A 17,416-nucleotide genomic window follows, 5' to 3' on the forward strand; every position below is an offset into this window, starting at 1 on the left:
TGTTGGAGTGCAGCTCCAAGAAGCTTCTACCAGCACCTTGGCCAATGGCTAAGGATGATGAGAACTACTGTCCACCAACATCTGGAGGTCCACAAGTTCACTAGCTCTGCACCAGAGCCTTACATAGTTAATCGGAAATAAATCAGGGGATCTTGTCCGTACTGGATGGGGTTTAGACTCTCTCTGAAAAGTCAGGTTGGCAGCTTGCGTGTGCTGTTGGATTCAGCTCTGGGCCAGGATGCCTAGGGGACCTAGCAGTGGCCAGGAGTGCATGTGCACAGCTAAAACTGGCGCACCAGCTACGACGATTCCTTGATATGTCTCATTTGGCTATGGTGACATACATCTCACTTACATCTCATCTGGATTACTGCAATGTGCTTTATGTGGGGCTGCAACTGAAGAGTGTTCAGAAACTTCAGCTGGTTCAAAATGCTACAGCCAGCCTGCTGACTGGCGCTGATTAACAGGGAGCATGCAACTCTTTTATTACAACAGCTTTATTGGCTGCCAGTCTATTTCCAGGTCCAGTTCAAAGTCCTGGGTGTTACCTATAAAGCCCTATACAGTTTGGGTCCAGGCTATGTGAAGGATCATATCACCCCATGTGAGTCTTCTCAGTTGTGAAGACCTGCTGGGGAGGAGGCTCATTTGATGAGGATACAAGAGAGGGCCTTCTCAGTGGCTTCCCCCAGGCTTTGGAATATGCTGCCTTGAGAAGCTAGGCTGGCCCCCTCCATCTCGGCTTTCTATTGTCAGACAAAGACTTTCTTTTTCAGGTAAGCTTTTAAGCAATAAGTGGGGGTCTAGGGAACACGGTATTTATTAAAATCAGATATTTTAAAATATTTCTAAATGTTCTTTTAAAAATGTTTTTAAACATTGTTTTTTATTCTGGTTTAAAATATTGCCTAATACTTAATTGAGTTGGGTGGAGAGCTCAGGGATCAGATATCTGGCTGTGGAGTCAGAGGTTGAGAGTTTGATTCCTCACTGGGCCTCCTGTGAGTAGAGCCAGCCTGGGTGGCCTTGGGCCAGCTAAAACAGTCAGTTCCAGGAGCATCTCCAGAAGGAGAGTCAACCACTTCTGAGTACCACTTTCTCTAACTAGAAAACCCTGAGGGTTGACATAAGCCAGAACTGACTTGACCGTGCATGATAATTAATGTTTAATTGGGTTTTTTTAAATATAGTTTTTGTATCATATTTTAAACTTATTAGTATTGTATAGTTTTAAATGTTGCAAGCTGTCTTGGGTTCCCAACGAAAAAAGCCACATAGTAAATAATCAAATAAATAAATATTTCAGCGGCTAGTACTTATGTACTCAAAGTAGCATAACACCACCACCACCACTGGGCATCAGCAGATATGGGGTGGGGTGGGGAGGGGGAATGAGCTGCTAAAACAGCCTAATAAGGACCCAGTGTGCTCAGTAAAACACAAATACTTACAGTGGAGGGAAGAAAATATAAAAAACTGGGGGCGGGGGAGAGAACTTCACTATACAGAATGTCCCACTTCAGTTTGATACTAGAAGGCCCCAGAGAGAAAAACAAATCCTTCACCTCACAACGAGAGGCCTGGGCCAGCCACTCAACAAGGCAGAATAAAGCAGGGCCTGTGTGTGCATGTGTCACAAATGGTGGAAAATTATAGTTTAATTGTTGTTCATCTGTGAACACTGGAGCTTAAGTTTTTGCATGGCTTGATGCCCCAGCCTGGAACTATGGCTTGTTTTTTCCAGCTATATTCCCATCAATAGCTTCCATTCCCCCGCCCTCAATGAAGGCAAACCAGACTCACCAAAGCTGTGTTGTAGAAACACTGGGTACAACAGTTAACTTCAGCTTTACGGCTGTGGGATTTTTTTGTTTTCTCTATCAGAACATGATTCCTGTTGGAGAGGAGATGGTAAATTATGTAGGGGAAATATTCCTAAAACTTGGGCTTGCTGTAAACAAGTGTGTAAACAAGCATATATATATAATTGTTTTGTTTTTATTCCAGGTCTCCATCACGTTACAAGATGTTTTTGATCTTCAAAATCTGCATCCAGTTACAACTTTTCTTCCAGCTCACTTTCCTCCACAGAGCAAAACTACATATGACACAGGCAAATAAACACATTTTCCATCTTTATTTATTTAAAATGTTTTACACTGTCCCTCAAAAACCAGTTCCCGAGCAACCTGCAACAAACACAGGTACGCTAGCTTCACACATAGAAATAAACCAGATTGTTTGTTAAATGCTAACCCCGATGTTGTGTTTGAACCAAGGTTCCCTCTTAAGCTGCGCTCTGCCTCCCTCTGCACAACTGTCTTCCCCTTCCGCACAACGATCACATTAGGTTCTGATTGCAATGGAACCTTGTGTGCGCAGGAGCAAAGTCACGAGAGAGAGAGAGAGAGAGAGAGAGAGAGAGAGAGAGAGAGAGACAGAGAGAGAGAGAGGCGGAGCCCTGCCCAGTAGAGCTGAAAGTTAGAGGATGCCTCAGTCTGAACCCAACCCTGCAGACAAGCCATGGTTTGTTAGCTAGTTGCAAACAACAATCATGTTTGTTGTAGGAACTCTAGTTTATTTAAACCACTGCATGTCATTGATAGCTTGCTTCCCTACCAACCTGACCTGAGACAAATCAAAAATAGCAGGTTTTGAACGAGTAGCTATGATAGTCTGTTTGAGTATGTATAAGAAAAACAAAAACATAAACATGAATAATGTGGCATCTTAAAGGCTATCAGATTTATTTCATTATGAGCTTTTGGGGGGCTATAAACTTCCCCCTCAGACACACAGAGTGAAATATTTAGCCCCAGGCTCTTATACAAGTATCCATCGTGGGTTGTAGATTTAGTGAAGAGGGACATAGAAATGCAAAATGAAATTTCAAAGTGATAATAGCATGGTTAACATGTACAATGTGCTTTGAGAGTGCAGATTATATACATCACCTGGAATGGCCAAAAAAGGTAGCTGTCTGGTATAAGCTGCCTTTGAGGTGCAAAACTGTTGACTCACAAACTGGCTTTCCTGAACCAAATTCTGATTCTTTGGCCAGAATTTATAAATTTCTCTATATACAACATAATTAAAAAAAAACAGGCTGCTTATTAATAGATGAAAGCTGAAATCTGGTCACAACACCAACTAAATCAGAAGGGATTTGGTGAGTCAGCTCTTCCATAAATTGTATTGATTCAATGGGTCTACTCTAGTTGTGCCTCACTACTAGATTTCAGCCGTAGTGGGCCTTCCTTTAACCCTTTTTATACCCTCTGGAAGATGCAGACAAAATCTACCTCATCTGTCTCCCTCCTCTCTTTGTCACTTCTTTTTTCTACAATATGCACTTTCAAATGAGGAACAGAGGGAGCCCTGGGAGGTTGAGGTGTTCTTAAACTGGCTTAGGTGTTGCCATTTTTATGTCAGATTTGTCTCCATAACTTTACACAAACAACCCGTTGGTTCACACATCCCATCTCCCCATTTGCAACATGGCTACAAGAAATATCCATTTCTGTTTTTAAACCAGAGCTTGAAAAGATGACTTTGCAGGGCTATGTTTAACAGTATTTCACAACCAGCATAAGCAGGGACTGGATTAAATCTGAGTCTGCACTACCTGCCAGCTTGAACTGAAGAGGGAACTTGGGTTCATTTAAACCTAGATGCAGATGCTGTTGAGTTCCCTCTCACGGCTGTGCCAGAGAATAAGTGTCAAGGAGGGACACCACGCATTGCCTAAGCCTTGTTTAAACTCTAGGATCCAAAGCTAAACCATAGTATAGTGCCATACCCTAAACAGCCTATAGAGAGACCCGAGTAGGTCTGGAAGCATCTTTGAAGTCCATGACAATCTGATATGAGGAATACATACTATTTATTTCCACATGTTTTACTACACATTTGTAATTACACAGTTGTCTTTCCTCTATAACAGGCCATCCTTTTTATTACTTGGAGTTATAGACTGGGTCATTCTCTCTTTTGGTTATTTGCTTTTCTGACATTTAAGCAAAATATCACTACTGGTAAGCTAAATTCATAAAAGTATGTGCATTTATATTTCACCTAATAGCCTAAATCAGTTGCTAGTGCCAACTAGAGTAGACCAGTTCAGACAATTGCTGAATGGCAAATCAACACTTACACATATTCCATTGTTTCAGTGGATCTACTCTATTAGGAAATAGGAACTGGGTTCAGGTCAGCATGCTTTTAAATTGTACAGGTATTTGTTTTCCTGTTTACTTGCCTTAATAATCACCAGACTGGAAACATTTTGCTATTACCTGATCTTGCGCTTCTCTTTCATAGGTTTCAGTATCTTCTGAATTGCTTTAATTCTTTCATGGGTGGACATGGCTGAAAGATCACTTATTAATTTTTCTTCTGCAAAATACACACACACACAATGTGTTTAGTCGGAAACAGAACAAAGAGGAACACGGAAACAAAAACAGCAACAAGAACAGACCTTACCTTTTTTTCCCTTCTCCTCGTTATATCCTGGATTTAACTGAAGTAGACTAGAAGGTGTCATGAAGACCATGCTGGCATCTTGCCTGTTAGGTCCTGGGATGAAATTAACTGAAGAATGAACTGATACATATTTTAAGAAATTTAAAAGGTATGAACTGAGCAGAACCTGCTTATTAATAACCAGTTGATTAAGCAAACTGCATTTTGTCCCTTTCAGTGAAAGAAGGGCAGAGGAAGGCTAACTGGAATAATCAAAACTAATATAACACACGTTCCAAGATTTGATAAGAGAAAAAAAAACATGAATGGGCAAGTTCTTTTATTATGATATAAGTAACAGGATATCAGCCAATGTGTTTATCATTAGAGGGTTCTTTGCAGCTGCCACTGCATCTGCACAAAGTCGTCCAGCAGAATTGTTTCGAGGAGTCAGGGACTTAGTACATGCCCCACCAAAAGAACAAAATATTGACCACTCTACAACTCGCTGTGAGGAATTTGCACAACACTTCACAGATAAAGTCGCTTGGATCCACTCTGATTTGGATGCTGTAATTGATACAGAGCCCGGTGGGTGTAACTTCAACCCCGGCTTGTCCTGTTTTAATTGATACTTTTCAGTTGGTGCAGCCTGATGATGTGGACAGGATTCTTGGAGGGGTGAATGCCACCACATGTGTGCTGGACCCTTGTCCTTCCTGGCTCATAAAAGCAGCCAGAGGAGGAATGGCCAAGTGGGTACGGGGAGCGGTAATGCCTCCTTGCAGCAGGGTAGGATCCCCGCTTGCTTAAAGGAGGCAGTAATAAGACTGCTACTGAAGAAGCCCTCCCCGGATCCCAGTGTACTGGATAACTATTGGCCAGTCTCAAACATCCCATTCCTTGGCAAGGTACTGGAGCATGTGGTGGTTTCTCAGCTCCAGGGATTCATGGAGGAAGCAGATTATCTAGACCACACCTGGGCAAAGTGCGGCCCGAGGGCCACATACGGCCCATGAGCCGCTCCTGTCCAGCCAGCGGACAGTTCTGAACATCAAAACCATTTATAGCTCTTTGTCTAAAGATGATCAGTTGCCTATCTTTAACATACCGCAAAAAAACTCTTTAGTATTTGTGAAGATTAACAAGTTTCAAATAAAAACAATCGTAACATCACTGTTTCATGTTATTTTTAAGTAAAGTTGGTTCAGCCCCCAAACACAGTTCAGATTTTTCATGTGTCCCCCCCATAGAAATTAATTGCCCACCTCTGATCTAGACCCATTTCAATCTGGTTTCAGGCCTGGCTATGGGACTGAAAGACATTTGGTCGCCTTGGTGAATGACCTACGCTGGGAACTGGACAGGGTGTGTGTGTCCCTGTTGGTTCTGCTGGAGCTCTCAGCGGCTTTCGATACCATCGACCATGGTATCCTTCTGGGCCATCTCTCTGGGATGGGACTCAGAAGCACTGTGTTATAGTGGCTCCAGTCCTTTTTGGAGAACTCAGAAGGTGGTGCTGAGTGACTCCTACTCAATGCCCTGGCCAATGGCCTGTGCCATTCCTCAGGGTTCTGCTTTCTCACCCATGCTTTTTAACATCTACATGAAAACACTGGGAGAGGTTGTCCGGAGTTTTGGGATATGTGGATGACACCCAAGTCTGTCTCTCCTTTATAAGTGATACTTATGATTTTAATGAATTTTGAACTTCTATTGTATGCTATCCAGGTGATGTGCCGTTATGTTTCCTATGTAACACGAGGTACATCACCCGGAATCCAGATCTTCTTTGACCAAGCCTAGTTACAAGACCTAATACATAAAGCACAAGGAAATGGGCGTGATAGGTTTTTTTCTTTGTTTTGTTTTGTTTTTCTCAGTGGGTTAGGCTTCTGGCTGCAGAGCCAGAGGTTGGGAATTCTGTTCCCCCACTCTGCCTCCTTGACGGGGGACGGGGGCTGGACTCGATGATCCATAGGATCCCTTCCAGCTCTGCAGTTCTTTGTTGTTGTTGTTGTTGTTGTTGTTGTTGTTGTTGTTGTTGTTGTTGTTGTTGTTGTTGTTGTTGTTGTTGTTGTTGTTGTTGTTGTTGTTGTTGTTGTTGTTGTTGTTGTTGTTGTTGTTGTTGTTGTTGTTGTTGTTGTTGTTGTTGTTGTTATAGTAAATCCCTGGAAACCTTTGTGTTAAAACACACCCAGGCATTGAATCACTTTGCCTTCTCTTGTACCATAATCACGTTTTGGGCAGGTCTCTGTTTCTATGACGCAGGCCTCTGACATCATTTGAGTCCAAATCTTAGGAGAGGTTTTGCATCTGACATCATTTGAATCTGATGCAAAACTCTCCAAGGAGTTCAAAATATCACTCCTATTCTTTGCTTCTGAGATGGGGCCGTTCAGTGCAATGCAATCCTCCTTCTTTAGGGTAGATGCCAGAAGTGCTTCCATCAGGATAGGACTTTGAGAGAAAAGTCAAGACCCCCACGGAGCAGAATGATTAAGTGGGAAGAATATAGCAGACCTGTCTCCTTGAGGTACTCCAGTTGCATGTGTCTGACTCTGAATCCAATCCAGTTATAGCTCTTTTCATAAGCAAAAGCTCCTTGCCTTGTTTTCTTAGAAAACATTACAGAATTGATTCACAATGAAACCTGCTTTGCTGAGCAAGCAATTGTGAAGCCAGCTATCGAGCAATGTCTCCAGGAAACCTTACCTCCATCAGATGCATCAGAAGGTCCGTGTTTAGTACGATGATTCAAAGTAGTGTTACCAGTAGGTAATGGCTGTGCAAATTCTGGCTCGTATTCAAATGAAGGATTAGCTGTTGAAAATGAAAGAAGAGGAAAGAACTAATTCAAAATACCAATGCGTCATGCAGCAACAAGAAAAACAGACCAAACAGTCTGAAAAACTGAGCTATCTCTCCACGGAAGTCCATTCCAAAATAAAACTTTTAGCCTGAAAGCTGTCACCCAACTCATTTTTATTTGCTGCAGTCTAACAGGTGGAAAGGATTAATTCATCACCCTTCCTTTTTCCTGATCAGCACAAAGAACTGGTAATACAGGTAAGCTGTACTTGTTCTTCATCATATGGCAATTGTATAGAGAAAAGAATTTTAAATGGTTTCTACTTTCTGGTACAGAAGAATACTCATATATGCCCATACAATCTGAAATAGTAACAGCCCAGACCAAAGTTTTTCACCACAAAGCTGGTCAGCTCGGCAGAGGCAGATGTTTGCCATTTTAGGAACAGAATGAGGGACTAGGTATGCTTCTACTGATAAAGAGTTTTTCCCTCATTTTTCAGAACACCCATGTGAGTCTGCATATGCATACTTACAGAGTTCATTGTTACGAATCATTAAAATGCACATATTCAGATAAAAATAAAATCCTCTCAGACAGCCAGTCAGTAAGGTTAGCCATGCACACTTCTCTATCTCTGGGCTACAGAAGAACAAGCATGAAGCAATTTTTATATTACTGATACATGAATACATGCACACATAAACAGAAATCGAAACAGATAGAAAAACAGACAGACAATGAAGCTACGTACTGTGTTCATTTCCATAAGGGTTTGAACTGGAGATCTCAAATGCACGGCCTCTTGGGCTGTACTCAGACCCAGAGTTCTGACTCCTCATTGAACTCATGGGTAAAAGTATGGATGAATTTTGCCCTTTCCCCTCTTCCACACTGTCACCTTCATGGGAATTGTAAGGAGTGGAATCATAAGGATTATAATGGAAAGAAGTGCTCCTTTCAGAAGGTCTTCTGTACAAGAAATGAAAAAGTAAGAAGTTAACATTTACATAGAAAGAAACAGTAAAACTATGCCTTTCAGAAACATAAAAGTAAATCAAAACAAGTTTAAAACATATTTTGTGTATGGGTTAAAATCATAGAATCCTAGATGAGCTTCGTGGCGCAGTGGTTAAAACGCTGTACTGCAGCTAAAACTGTGCTCACGACCTGGGGTTCAAATCCCAGGTAGCCGGCTCAAGGTTGACTCAGCCTTCCATCCTTCCGAGGTCGGTAAAATGAGTACCCAGCTTGCTGGGGGGGCAATGTGTAGCCTGTATAATTAAAATTGTAAACCGCCCGGAGAGTGCTTGTAGCGCTATGGGGCGGTATATAAGTCCAATAAATAAATAAATAAATAAATAAATGGAAGGGACCTCAGGCATCCCTGGCAGTTGACCATCCAGATCTTGTTCCACTGTTAAACAGCTCTATAACCAGGAAGTTCTTCCTAATGTTTAGTCTCCTTTCATGTAACCTGAATCCATTGATTCAGGTCCTGTCCAGCAGCAGAAAATAAGCTCTCACGCTAGTCTCACGCAGTGAAAAGAGAACTTTGCCAGTAAAGCTTTGTGAACCTTAGATATGCTCAACCTCTCTTCAGCAATTGAGTATGACAGGTGTCTTCAAATATTTGGACTAGCTCTTATACTATCTCCAAATTGTCTTTTTTCCAAGCTAAAGATACTCAGCTCCCTCAAGTATTTCTCCCAGGGCTTATTTCTCTTTACTGTACTCTACTATCTTGATTGTCATCCCTTGGACATGTTTCAGCTTGTCCCTATCCTTCTTAAACTGTAGTGTCTAGGACTGGCCATTGTATTCCAGATAAAATCTGACCAAAACAGGACACAGTGGTAGTATTGCTTCCCTTGATCTACACACTGTAATTATGTTTATGTAAGCTAGACCTGCATTAGCTTTTTTGCTCCTGTATCATGCTACTGACTTATAGTCTGCTAATACCATTGAATCTTTCCCACATGCATCATCCCCGGGTGAAGTGCTACCCATCTTTAATCCGTGCATCTCATTTTCCTGCCTAAATGTTGAAATTCACTTCTTTGTTGAAATTCATTTTGTTTCTTTGGTTTAGTCCTCCTGTTAAAGTTATCCACAACCCTGCTTCTGTAATCTGAAGTACTAGCTACTCTGCCAGTTTAATGTCACTTGCAACTGTAATGAAGACCCCCAGCTATTCCTTCACACAAGTCATTTGTGATGATATAGAACAACATTTATGATGATATTGAACCTTATAACCCTTCACTCATTAATTCTCTCCAGGATGACAAGGAACTTCTAGTGAGCACTCTTTAGGTACAGTCCAGCAACAGGTACAAATTAGCGTTGTCTAGCCTACATCTTACCAACTTGTCAATAACCATATTGTTAGCTGACCATATTGAAAGTCTTGCTGAAATCAAGATACTGTACACTTCATCTACAGAATTCCCCTGATTTACTAAGTTTGAAATTTTATCCAAAAAAGAAGTTATGAACTATCTGCCATTACTTTTTGAGGGAAACTATGTTGGCTCACAGTAAATACAGCATGCTTTTCAAAGTGTTCACAAACCAATGGTTCAATTATCTGTTTTTAGAACATTTGCTGAAATTGACGTCCAGCTGACCTGTCAGCAATTGCCTTGCTTCTCTTTTGCCCCATTCTGGAGATGGGGACAATATTTGCCCATCTCCAATCATCCGGAACCTCACCTGTTCTCCAAGAAGTCTCTAGGATTATAGACAGAGGCTCTGTACATTGGTTCCATATACAGTGGTGCCTCGCTTAATGACGTTAATTCGTTCCAGTGAAATCGCTGTAGAGCGAAAACGCCATAAAGCGAAATTTAAAAGCCCATTGAAAACTTTTCAATGCATTCCAATGCGTCCAGCGAAGATCCTCCATATGGCAGCCATTTTCGGTGCCTGTATAGCGAGGAATCCATCCCAGAGCACATTTTGAGCACCCGGCGGCCAATTTGAAAACCCGACGATCAGCTGTTTTGATCGTCGTAATGCGAAGAATCGGTTCCCGAAGCAGGGAACCAATCTTTGCAAAGCGAAAAAACCCTATTTAGACCATTGTTTTGCGATCGCAAAAACTTCATCGTGAAGTGGATTCATTGTAATGCAGGGTAATCGTTAAGTGGGGCACGACTGTATAGGCTCTGGAATGTTGAAATGATGAAAGAATGGTCTCTTACACCATTATCAGGGAGCCATCTCTATACCAAAAAACACCTTTCAGGACCCAGTAATAGATGTACAACAGTGCAATCTTGGGTTCTCTAACAGTGCAATGGGACTGACACATGATGGGACTGACACATGACAGTTCTAGTCATAACTAGAGGTACAGGAGATGGGTTGCTCAGCTTAATGGGAAAGCCATTCTTGACAACAGAATTTCTCCCAGGTAGCCCATTATGGTATTTCCAAAAGCACATACAAGAAAAACTGCTGTGAGATTTATCCACAAAAATCCAATACAAGATTTGGTAATGCCTGTTTGATCACTAGGAAGTTAAATGGGTATAAGTGATTCCTTAACCTCCTCCTGCAATGTGGAGATTTATTCTCCTATTTAATTATGTAAAGGCTAAGACTTGTTTTTCACGTTCTTCTGCTGCACAAAGAGATCTTGCCTCACCCAAAGGCTACTGGCAGATCTGTGGCAGGGAGAGAGCTAAGCTCACTGTTTGTCTGCAGAGTGGGAAAGACTGTAAAATTATATGCTAGTCAGCTTTGCCTCAAGCGGAATCTTTTCTTAAAAATTGTCTTATTGGCAATCAGGCTTCATAAGCTGTGGGCAGAACATCTGCCTTTACCCTAAGTTTTAAACCATCTTTATCTGATAAAGTTATCTGGAGAACGCAAAAGCTAATTCCGCTGGCAATTTTGCAGCGATCCCATAAATCTACTGTGTCCAATCGCAAACCATACAACAGTATTCTTACGTGCCGTATATCAGACCTACATTCTGTCAAGTTCCAGTGTTGCTGCATAGTGATAGTCTGAGTTTTCATCCTCTAGCATATCAGAATAGGAGCGGTCGGAGTTTTCAAAGGCTTTGTTGTAGTGAAAAGACATGATGGTTGGGGAATGGAGGTGTCAAAATCTGCCAAGCAGATTGCTGCAGTTCTTAATTGGAGTGAAGTGTCCTCCTGAAATGATTTTAAAAGAAATTATTAACCATGTTATTGCTAATGCTTCTAAGAATATACAAGCTGTAGATCCAAATGTTCTTTTACATAGGATGGGAAGCCACTAAACACAGTGGGGCTTATTCAGTGAGCACAATTTATAGTTCTTTGTTCCTTTCCCAACCACAGGCTCTTAGGAAACCACAGGGCAGTTGGCTTGTGTTCAGGCTATGACGGTTAATCCGTTTCAGCTTATGTTTATTGTTCTCATTGAAGAATGTGTTTTACTTGTTGTTGTTTTTTTTAAAAAAATCTCAGAAATCCTCTTTATCACTTAGAAATTCATGTGGAAATTCTAAACCCTTGAAGAATATCTAGTAATTGTTTGGTGACATGTTGGAAGTGCAAATGGCAACAGCCCAGATTTCACACGGAGACCTTCATTCCAGCAGAAATACCTTGAGAGACAAAGGTCGACCACTGCAATGTTGACAGAGGATCGCTATACCAACGTAAGCAATTAGACACATTATTGTGCCAAGAAATAGCTGGCGTAAAAACGAAGACGTATAGTTAAAAAGCTGTGTTTCAACTCAAACTTTTTTCTGCTAGCATTCCTAAGACAGGATCTATCCTCCCTCCAAATCTGTAAAACAATGGGGATAATATACCCTTCCTCATCCCATGACATGTCATATGACAACTTCTATCACCCTCAGGCAAGTAAGGCAATGGTCCTGCTGGCTGATGATGATGGGAATTGCAGTTCATCAGATAGTGACGGTGTAAGATTAAAAAGGCTGATATAACGAAATAAACTTATGATCAGTTCAAGAAAGAACAACCAACCCAACATCAGATGAATAAGGATTTGAATTTGGATTTTTCTTATTGACTTTTGCATCCACAGTCATATGTAAAAAAAGGTACATCCTCTTTGAATTCTATGATTTTACGTATCAGGACACAATAAAAATCATCTGGCCCTTAGCATATCTGAACGATAGGTAAATACATCCTGAAAGGAACAGCAACACATGACATATTACACCGTGTCATAATTTACTTAACAAATATAAAGCCAAAACAGGGAAGCCATGTGTGAAAAACTAAGTACGTATATCCTTTCTGCTTCCACAGGAATTAAGAGGCTAAATAGCAGCCAGGTACCGCTAACCAAATGCCCTTGAGTAATTGATTATCAGCAACTGTGACCACCTCTGTAAAAGCCAAAATTTAACAGTTTGCTGGACCTTGGCAGGTGTGTGTTAACACAATGCCAGGGAAGAAACACATCAGCAATTATTGTAGAGAAGCAATTGTTGCTGCCCGTCAGTCTGGGAAGGGTTATAACGCCATTTCCAAACAATTTAATGCCCATCATTCTACAGTGAGGAAGATTATTCACAAGTGGAAAACATTCAAGACAGTTGCCAATCTTCCTTGAATGTCCAAGCAAATTTACCCCAAGGTCAGACCGTGCAATGCTCAGAGAAATTGTAAAAAAAAACACACCAAGAGTTATATCTCAGACTATGCAGGCCTCAGTTAGCATGTTAAATGTTAAAGTTAATGACAGTACAATTAGAAAAAGTCTGAACAAGTATGGTTTGTTTTGAAGGACTGCCCAGATAAAGCCTCTTCTCTCTAAAAAGAACATGGCAGCGTGGCTTAAATTTGCAAAGTTGCATCTTGAAAAAGCACAAGACCTCTGGAACAATGTCCTTTGGACACACGAGACCAAAGTGAAGATGTTTGGACACAATGCAGAGCATCATATTTGGCAAAAAACAAACACAGCATATCAGCATTACTCTTCATACCAACTGTCAACCAGGATGATGGAGGGGTGATAACTTAGGCTTGTTTTGCAGTCACAGGACATGGGCACCTTGCAGTTATTGAGTCAGCCCTAAATTCTGTATACCAAAGTATTCTAGAGTCAACTATGAGGCCATAAAGTGAACAGCTAAAGCTTGGCTGAAATTGGGTTGCGCAAGAAGATAACGATCCAAAACACACCAGTAAATCTACAACAGAATGGCTGAAAAGGAAAAGAATCTCCGTGTTGCAATGGCCCAGTCAAAGTATAGACTTCAAACAGATTCAAATGCTGTGGCAGGACCTTAAGAGAACTCTGTATAAACAAATACCCCCAAACCTCAAGGAACTGAAGCAATGTTGTGTAAGGAATAGTGGCCAGAATTCCTCCACAATGATGTGAGAGACTGATAAAGCCATAGAGAAAATGATTACTTCAAGTTAGTTATAGCTGCTAGGGGTGGTTCTACAAACTACTGAATAAGTACTTAGTTTTTCACACATGGCTTCTCCATTTTGGATGTATTTTTATTACTGGTAAATAAATCATGGCACAATATAATATGTCATGTGTTCTCGTTCATCTGAGGTTGTATTTACCTAATTTCAGACCTGCTAAGGAGCAGAAGATTTTTATTATGTCCTGATACGTAAAACATAGAATTTGAAGTGTACTTTCTTTTTCATATGACTGTATTTAATAAAGACTCTTCTTGTTTTGCCAAGCTTCTGGCCTTTTCTTTGCTCCTGTTAGAAAACTGTTCCATTTACAATGAATAATTGTTAATAACAGTTCGTTTTCAATTTTTTGTTTGGTTGCATCATTTTAATTTATGATGTGAACTACCCTGGAAGTCCCTTTGAGACATGAAAAGTAATGCATAAATTATTTTATTTTTTTATAAGGAACGAGACTGAGAAACTAGAAGTTACTCCTTCAGCATAATAGCTGCATGAGTCACCACTATCACAAAAGACACTTTCGATTTGCAACAGCTTCTCCATTTACTTTGAACTGGAAAGGTAACACTGATATGGCTTTGCTACCCGTTCCAGATTATAATTTAATGAGACATATCACTTTCAAGAACCTCACTGAGAAATTCATTTGGAGGGAGAGGGGGAGGAAATTATGTTGCATAGCTCAATGATTTAGCTCTCTGGTTGCAGAACCATAGGTTGGGAATTGTGTTCTGCATTGTACCTCCTAGACAGGGGTTGGACTCAGCGATCTATAGGGTCCCTTCCAGCTCTGCAGTTCTAAGATGATAATGATGATGCTTTTAAAATGACAACTGAATGACTTTAGCAAGTCACTCAGTCATAACTTCTGCTGAGCTTGTTTATCTTAGTGGGTTGGAGTGCCTGGGCTAGAGCTGGGACTTAGAATTGTGTTTCTTAGTAATATACTGTATTGTCATGATTTTAAACTGTAAATTATTATGGTACATGAAATGTTGTTACCCACCCAGAGTAGTCTATATGACTAGATGGGCAGACAATAAATAAATAAATAAATAAATAAATAAATAAATAAATAAATAAATAAATAAATAAATAAATCAATCAATCAATCAATCAATCAATCAATCAATCAATCAATCAATCAATCAATCAATCAATCAATCAATCAATCAATCACTCACTCACTCACTCACTCACTCACTCAATCAATCAGTCAATCAATCAATCAATCAATCAATCCCTGCTCTGACTCCCAGGAAGGCAGTGTTATGTGCCCTGCTACCTGTACAGGCTTGGAAAAGCTGCACAGTTCCAGTGCACTACCGGATCTGCTAAACCACATCTGGGTAGTTCGTACCTAGAAAATCATAAGATGTTTGCCATAAACTGGAAAGCAACTAGAAGTAAACATAATTATTAACACTTTTTGCTATTACATTTCAAACCAGTAGTGGGGAACTGTTGACCCTCCAGATGTTTCAGTTTACAACAACTCCTATCATCCCCAGGCAGGGTGGCCCACGAGACTGTGGGAGCTGTAGTCAAAAGCCTCTGAAGGGCATTACTTCTCCATTTCTAATTCAAACAAATGCAGACCAGACCCTTGATGGCTTAAGCACTGTTTCTCTCCTCTGGTGAGATCACCTTTCATACAACCAGTTATGTTCTGGTTGTAAAAATAGGCATGCAAAGAGTCCCACGGCCAAATATACAAGGACAGGTTGGCAGAAGTGAACATCCACTGTGCAATTGCCCCTTGCCATACAGTTTTTCTTAACAGGATTCTGGCCACAGAATATCTCCATAAAGATTGCCAGCCTGGCTATTGTTATAATGGTTCAGAGAGACGTCTTGTGGCCAACTGTGAAGAGGCCCCCCACCCTGGGCAAGCAAAGAAGGGCCAAATTGTACTATTTACAAAAGCGTGAAAAAGTAGTGGAGTAGTGAAATCAGAGTGCCTCAAGGTTTCATTGTATTCTTCTGTGTAACTGCACAATTGAGCTAAGGTGCTGTGCCACCGGAGAACAACACTTTAACAATAACGGGGGAAGAGAGTGTTCTGTACAGCTACAAAGAATAAGAAGAGATGCATTCATCTGGCTACCTGTTGGTCTGTACAAGGAAGAAAGGAAGCCAAGCATTTTAAGAAACCTACTGTATTAGGTTAAAAAAAATCTTCTCTCTTTCAGGCTATTTTTCTATATTCGCGAAGATTTGCTTTTTGCATATGAGAGAATCACTCCTCAGCTGAGAGATTATTTGTCATTTACAGTGGTACAACCCAGACAGTTCATTGGTTGTACACTATGACCAGACTGGCTGGAGGATTCTGGGAGTTGCAGTTTTAAAAAATTCATCTTTCCAAGGTCTGGGTATAAGGTAGCTTCTTATTTTCCTAGATGGATAGGCTGGAACCCTGGAACAGCTGACGTCAGGAACCAAAGAGGTATATGTTTTCACCAGAGATCAGCCAAAACCTTGCTCTGCAGTGCTCAGTTTCCAGAATTATTCACAGACTGGACTGTTCACTATAGCAGCCCTACTGGCTAGCCCATTTTATTTATTTATTTATTTATTTATTTATTTATTTATTTATTTATTTATTTATTTATTTGTTTGTTTGTTTGTTTGTTTGCTTGTTTGACTTTTACGCCACCCATCTAGATTCAAACGAATCTACTCTGGGTGGCTTACAGTCCACGCAATATAAAACAAGAATTAAAACAGACAATATCCAAACAAAACAAAAACAGGGAAAAAAAGAAAAGTAAGCAAAGTACAAGATGGAAAAACACAGGGAACTAAATGATGGAAGGGGGGGGGAGGCCTGCCTGAAGAACCAAGTCTTCAGCTTGTTCTTAAAAACTCCCAGCAAGGGTGCCAGGCAAATCTCAGGAGGCAAGATGTTCCAGAGGCGAGGGGCCACTGCCAAGAAGCCCCAGTTTCTAGTTCTGTCCTTCTGGGCCTCTCTCCGGATCAAGCCCCTCAGCCGCCCAGCCTGTCTAGATCAAGTGACACAAGTAGAGCTAGGTGGGAGCAGGAACATTTACCCCAAGGGAATGTGCCGGCTTGAGGAGTGTGATGGGCTCTGATGCACACCTCAGTTTTCTCAAGCTGAGATGCAGCTGAGAAAGTGAGGCAAACATCCTGCATACGCTTTTAAAGTCTAATGGATAGAAATACATAGACTCCTCAGCCAGCTAGGTAACTTTGATTTTATCTATGCTGCAGTTACAGCAGTTTGAGTCCGCATTAATTGTAGTAATTCCATTCTGTAGAATTTTAGATTTGTAGTTTAGTGAGGAACTTATAATTCACTGCTGAACTTGATTGTTTTAGAAAATGGGAACTGTTTTGCAATAACTCATGTAAGCTATATTTTCCAAGTTTTAAAGTTTTTAAAATTACTTTCACTATTAGGTAAATGTTCCTGAATCCCCTATAGTTATTTTATTACTTTTCTAACTCTCTTAAACATACAGTGTTTCAAACCTTGAAAGATGTATCTACTGTTGTAGCTCAGAAAAGCGCACATCTTTCTAGCACAAAATGCTAAGTAAGTTCTATAGGACGGAACCCAAATATTTAAAGTTTTTTTTTCAAACTGCTGTAACTGTCCAGTTGAACACAGAGGATAGAGTGCTGGACAAAGAAAAGCATAAAACTCCACCTAATCTACGAAGATTATAACTAATAAAAATTA

At 40.6% G+C, this 17,416-nt stretch overlaps 1 protein-coding gene across 3 annotated transcripts in view; it reads right to left on the minus strand.

Annotated features, from left to right (window-relative positions):
- The window catches only part of TMC5 (transmembrane channel like 5), a 47,684-nt gene that overhangs the window by 28,451 nt on the left and 1,817 nt on the right, over window positions 1–17,416 (minus strand). Inside the window, exons 2-7 of one of the 3 annotated variants that reach the window (XM_078381238.1) lie at window positions 11,262–11,448; window positions 8,034–8,251; window positions 7,183–7,290; window positions 4,489–4,581; window positions 4,299–4,398; window positions 1,807–1,897 (exon numbers count right to left, since the gene is read on the minus strand). In XM_078381238.1, the coding sequence (XP_078237364.1) occupies window positions 1,807–1,897; window positions 4,299–4,398; window positions 4,489–4,581; window positions 7,183–7,290; window positions 8,034–8,251; window positions 11,262–11,374 (723 nt within the window). In that variant the 5' untranslated portion in view covers window positions 11,375–11,448. Of the gene's footprint in view, window positions 1–1,806; window positions 1,898–4,298; window positions 4,399–4,488; window positions 4,609–7,182; window positions 7,291–8,033; window positions 8,252–11,261; window positions 11,449–17,416 lie in introns of all 3 variants that reach the window. The other 2 variants (XM_078381237.1, XM_072982879.2) reach the window with 2 other exon arrangements.

Source organism: Pogona vitticeps, chromosome 13 (genome assembly GCF_051106095.1).
Source record: "Pogona vitticeps strain Pit_001003342236 chromosome 13, PviZW2.1, whole genome shotgun sequence".
NCBI classification, from domain to species: domain Eukaryota; kingdom Metazoa; phylum Chordata; class Lepidosauria; order Squamata; family Agamidae; genus Pogona; species Pogona vitticeps.